Raw genomic sequence first — 6,000 nt, forward strand, 5'->3', positions numbered from 1 at the left:
TGTTGGTTTCAATAATAAATGAATGAATAGATAAACGGGGGGGGGGGGGGGGGGGGCATACGCTGCGTCTTGCGAGGAGTCAGTGTTTCTGCAGAAGGATCTGTATGCTCTGTGTGTACGTCAGTGCAAACTAGCTCCTAACCAGTTTACTGCTCTAGCTACTCCTCTGGGCCGAAGATATACAATTCATTTCTAAAATGGTGGAACCAATGACATTGCGAACAACATATGTTTTCCAAGTGAATTCCTTTGCTGGTGCATTCAAGTAGCCTCACCTGGTCAGCTGAAAATGTGATATGGGAACTACCATGATGTTGCTATGGAAACCCCGTTTAGCACTGAATTCCAAATCGAACGTTCAGATCCAAGGGGATGGAAACCGGGTTCAGCTCTCTTTTGGCCAGTCATCTCATTATAATGAAACACAACATATCAACAAATGTGAATTCACATTTTCATTTTTATTACAAAAGTCATTTTTGCAGATTTATCATAGAGAATATCATTTAAGTATACATATATATAATATAATATATGTAATATTTTGTTTGCTTAGGGATGCATGAGCACAGCATATTTTTAAGTAGGAAGACTATTGCTAAAGGACATTTCTGTACATAATAGCTAGGTTTAAAAAGATTCAAACGAAAGCCAGAGTATTGTACAAAAAAAAAAAAAAAACATATTTCAGTAAAAACAATTCATTTCCAAAACAAATGAAACGCAGAGGAATTAAAGTGAAAATTCACTTCACAGTTTAAGTCCTTACCCTCATGCTGGCTGATACCGTTTGGGACCATGCACTGCAGGATTATGAAATATGTCATTTTATTTTTATTTTCATACATGATTTATTTATCTTAACATTGGGATACACATTACATTCCATCATCCACTGAAATTTAAAGTGCCGTCAGTGTGAATCAGCAGAACACCACTCCAAACTGTTACCATAACCAATGATGGGCTGTTATGCAAGGTCCCTCAAGGTTTCTAACAAAAGACATAAAGTAAAACCAAACAGAACAGATCATCCTGGGTCTGGTGGCTCTTCTGTCTGAATTCATCATAGCATTATATTAAAAACTTCTATTATTGTTCCCCATTTTCTCTCTGATCTCAAAGGTCTCGTTACAGAACATGTAATTAAGATACCATTTTTACAGTTATTTACAACAATGAACGACTTGTGTCAAACATAGAGATGATGCACCGATGAGTGTCACAAAGTCTGCCCTCAGATATCAGATTATTTCTGGAGAGGTAATTGCTTCAAAAGTCTTTTTTTTTTTTTTTTATCTGCACAAAGGATGTTTGGGCAAAGTCTGTATTGTCTGGCAAGCCAAAAGGATTACAGGCAAACTGAATGTTATCTGTGAGACCAGACGTGTGTCTAACAGACTTACTGAAAACAGTCTCCCCTCTGCAGGTAGGAATAGTCAGACATTATAAAATGCAGGATGCTAATATACCTAATGATTCTGCCGTGGCTACTTCAAAGCATTCCTATTCATTGAGTGGCCACTTATTTAATCCTTTATTCTACGCTTGTTTGTTTCCGTTTTTTTGTACCACACCAATGATCTACGACATCCTAGCATCTGTAGTCGTCTATAGTAGCAGATGACTCATTTATTTATATTTCACGCATGAAAACCTTTGACAGCTTATAAATATGGGGTAATAACTGCTCCCTTTCTACTGAAGCATTCATGAATGACAAATATGCACGAAAGCAATGTATGGGAAAAAATGAGAGTAATGCAATGCGTAGCTCCCCTGCTCTGCGGTGTTTCTGTTGATTTATACATGTCCCCTGAAAGGAGCGTTCACAAACAGAATGAGTGTTCATGCATGAACTGCACGGGGCTCTGTGAAAATGTGACAGGTTCATAAACAGTAGATCATTATGCACATGTGTGCCGTTGCATCACGTGTCTCACAGTGACAAATTGGGTTGATTATATACGTAGGAGAAAAATGAGTACAGCGAAGAGAAGTTTGTCCTGATTCGGAACCAAAAATATCGTTAACTTCACTTTGGCTTATATCGGAAAAACAGCTGTACACCAAAACTAGTTAAAGGAGGGAGATTATTTATTTTTTTCGTCATAACACCTTTTGCATATTCCTTGCGGAGCACTGCAACAGTCACACATTCAGATGAAAAACATATAGCACCATTATAGAGAGATCATTGAGAACAATGTTCAGGAGAACAAAAATAAATAAAAATGTGATATTGTCAAACACCTTTCCATCACTGCCCTACAAAAAGGATCTGTACAGTGAACTTACAGGGCATGGAAATTAATTCTAAAGAAATATCGTTTATCATCGAACTTCCCTTTGATGGTCACTTGATGTTTGTTTCTCTTAAAGGGGTTTATCAGGAGATGTATCATTTCTAAATGCATCATTTTTTTATCTGTTTGTGCTGAGATGTTGATACCGGCATATGTGTAAGCATTATATCGTCAATTTGGCAATGACATTTTGAAGCGACATCATACTGAATGGTACCAAATGTTCTCCATGTATATGATCACCCGGCCCCACGTTTGTAAACAGATGTGAGTAGCACATTGCTTCACTCATAATGAGGCGTTGGAATAGTAGAAATGAAATAAACTGACAATATAAATATGAAAAGCAAAATAATAACAACACAGATTACAGGAGTCATGTGAAGTTCCTCTGCCAATGTGGTACATGACATGCACCAAATAAAATATTTATTGCATTAAGCTAATGATAATGTGACATGGACATGATTGGATATGGGTAAGCATGCCAAAAGCAAAGCATCATAAAACAGACATGTTCAGTTTGGGAATTTGTGGGACAGTATATTGGGCTCTCTCATTCAACCTTGCTTCATATCCTAGCATTTCTGCAGTCCTTCCCGTTACAGTTAGTAAAGTGCGGCATTTTAAAATGATAGAAGACAAGGGAAAATATTCATTCGCTGTGCTTCGTCAGGGGCTTTTATCAATAACAATTCGATACCTTGGTAATAACACCACACTTTGTGATGGTATCACTGAAACTTTTTTTTTTTTTTTTTAAAAATACCACAAAGTAAAAGAGTTGACAGAACATTTTAGAATGAATTTTCTATTGCTGCTTATACCGAGTGTGAACAGGTGTGAGGGTATACACAGTATAACATTTTAAAGACGTCCTCCATGTCCATTTATACTAACGATACCCTGTTAGCTTCAACTAACCAAAGCAGCTCTGTACATAAACCAAATAAATAATTACCCCAAAAAAAAATAATAAGATGTTTTGTGCTTTTTACTCACTTCGGTGACACACACACACAAAAAAATGTCTGTCGTAAAACCATAGAGGCTACTTTACAAGGAGAAAAATTGTTCAACTATGCAATTATCAGACTCCATAAACTCAAAGGACAATAAAAGAGCTCGATAATCTACCATCTTCTTTTTTTTTTTCTCAAGAGCTTGTTTAAAATAAAGTGCAACGTGAGTGCATTCTTACACTGAATTTTAAACAGGTTGGTGATTCTCCTCAAGTATTGGGTCATTACTCATGTAGGACACACAATCTGCATGTTAAACAGAACCCATCTGTTCCAAATCAGCGGTCAGAGGACCCCCTTCTCGTCACTTAATAACTGTCCACATACGCTCTTCCTCCATATAAATCTAAATGAAAATAAACTAGGATTATTAAATGACCTCATAAGAGCCCCCCAGCTCATAAAACTCAAATCTTTGGTGATATATATTTTCATGTTATTAAGTGGTTATTAATTACACATGAACTTCTGTGTGATTTATTTCAGCAATATATATATTTTTTTTCCTTTCTTGACCTGGAGCATTGACTAAGCTTTTTATTAACAATTAATTTGGAGGCCCAATCTGTATTGGCAACGATGCATCAAATGATTTGCCACAATTGCTTTAAGTACACCAGTATAGTTCTATCAGAACATACATACAAACTGTTTGGATTTAATCTAAACTGTCATAAGCATGAATTGTCTCCCCCTTACACTGCAGTGTTGAGATAAGTATGTAAAGTCTGTTATCTGATTCATGGTGCAAAGCCATAACAGAGAAACTATCCATCGGCATCAATGCTCTTGGTTCCTGAGGAATCTGGTGAGATATGACTTCGCACATGGAGAAATGTTGTGGACAAAAGAAGACATAATCAATGAAAGGTTTATTGTGTTTGAAAATCCAAAAATGAGTTCTGAAATTGGTGGGATAAAAGGGGTAGTGTCAGTTTAAAACCGACTGTTGTGTTGTCTATCATATTTCGATTAGCATGTATTCTTTTATGAAGCTCAGTGACAATATATGTCTACTCACCTACCCTAACTTCATCCTCAGTGCAACTCTGCAGGAGTTGTGAGATTAAATATGTTGTTATAACTACATAAACCTATGATACGTTGATGAATTTCTATGGTTTACTTTTAACAAAGTGATTGTCATAAATATTGCCTATCGTCCAGAATGGATGAGATCAGCATGCAGATAAAATTTCCTTTCATGATCTAAAGGTTTCCAATGAACAAAAGAGTCATGAATCCCTGTGATCAATTAAATACAGTTTTGGAATAATTCATTCTAATGGAATGAATTATTCCAATCCATTAACCACTTCCTCAAGCACAATTTGGTTTAACTTCTCCATTCCTTGTGTGCTTGACTCTCAAACCACATTGGATGTGGTTTGGTTTCTTGAAAACTCTTTTCAAACAAGTTTAAAAGACAAAAGTGATGAAATAGTACATTTATATTCAACACGTATCCTCTGCAGCGGCCCAAGTCCCCTTAAAGTCAATTTCAAAGAAAAAAATCTTGTGAAGGCCTCCTCTCTCTAAAATGAACAGCGGTGCCGAAACAGTACCTGACATTTACATTACTGCTTGGATATAAACTGTTCAGTAAGCAAAACAGTAATGCAAAACATAATTTTCAACTTAAAAAGGTTAAAGAAGGCTGATGCTTTCAGCAACCGTTCAACTCCAAAAACAGTTCTTTTGTGGTGGGGAAGGACAAGTCTAAAACTACTCAGAGCCGGGAGATGACAGGGATGCAATGTCTTAGACAAGACAAGGCAATAAGAATGACATGGCTTTGGAAGAGCATGTTCAGCACGTATGCACATATGTGAATGTGAGTTGGCTGAAAATGAGCAAAGGACAAAAATCCTTGTTTTTGGGCAAGGATTCGTGGGGAAAGTATGTATAAGAAAGTGGACTTAAAGGAGTAGACAGGAGATACTTGCCATTTGGATAAGGTATGGATTACATGAAAAGATCTCCAGCCATTCCCAAAACCACTTTCTCCCTCCCTTCTCTCCTTTATATTTGGTGGCTCCACTCGTTGGCCCTGTTGGGCCCTGTGTAAGATCGGTCTACATGACGCTGCATTTTCCCTTGAGCTTGTCGGTACGTTTCTGCTTGCCGGAGCGTTTGCCGTCGATGTTGAGGCTCATGTTCCTCTTCTTGTCCAAGTTGAGGAGCTCCTGGAATAGCTCGGTGACGTTGTGGTTGGTCTTGGCCGACGTCTCCATGAAGGCACACTTCCAAAGGTTGGCCTGAGCTTCCCCGTCCTTGGTCTCCACTTCCCTCTGGGTCTCGTCGCTCTTGTTGCCTACCAGCATGATGGGAATGTTCTCCACATTGCCCTTGATGGCCAGCACTTGCTGGTAGATGGGTTTCAACTCTTCCAGTGATTGCTTGCTGGTGATGGAGTAGACCAGGATGAAGGCGTGACCTTTAGAGATGGAGAGACGTTGCATGGCGGGGAACTGGTGGCTTCCTGTGGTGTCGGTGATCTGCAGTGTACAGACGCTCTTGTCGCAGCTGATGACCTGCCGGTAGGTGTCCTCCACTGTGGGGATGTACGTGTCGCGGAAGGTGCCCTTCACAAAGCGCAACACTAATGAGCTCTTTCCAACACCACCTGCTCCAAACACCACCACGCGGTAGTCGTTGCTCTGTTCCGGCAT

The 6,000-nt window shown here is 38.6% G+C and overlaps 1 protein-coding gene across 1 annotated transcript; it reads right to left on the reverse strand.

Annotated features, from left to right (window-relative positions):
- Positions 1-5,403: 5,403 nt before the first annotated feature.
- diras1b (DIRAS family, GTP-binding RAS-like 1b) lies at positions 5,404-6,000 on the reverse strand. Its single transcript, XM_030775847.1, has one exon. The coding sequence runs from the start codon at positions 5,998-6,000 to the stop codon at positions 5,404-5,406; it is 597 nt and encodes a 198-aa protein (XP_030631707.1).

This window comes from Chanos chanos, chromosome 5 (genome assembly GCF_902362185.1).
Source record: "Chanos chanos chromosome 5, fChaCha1.1, whole genome shotgun sequence".
Classification (NCBI taxonomy): domain Eukaryota; kingdom Metazoa; phylum Chordata; class Actinopteri; order Gonorynchiformes; family Chanidae; genus Chanos; species Chanos chanos.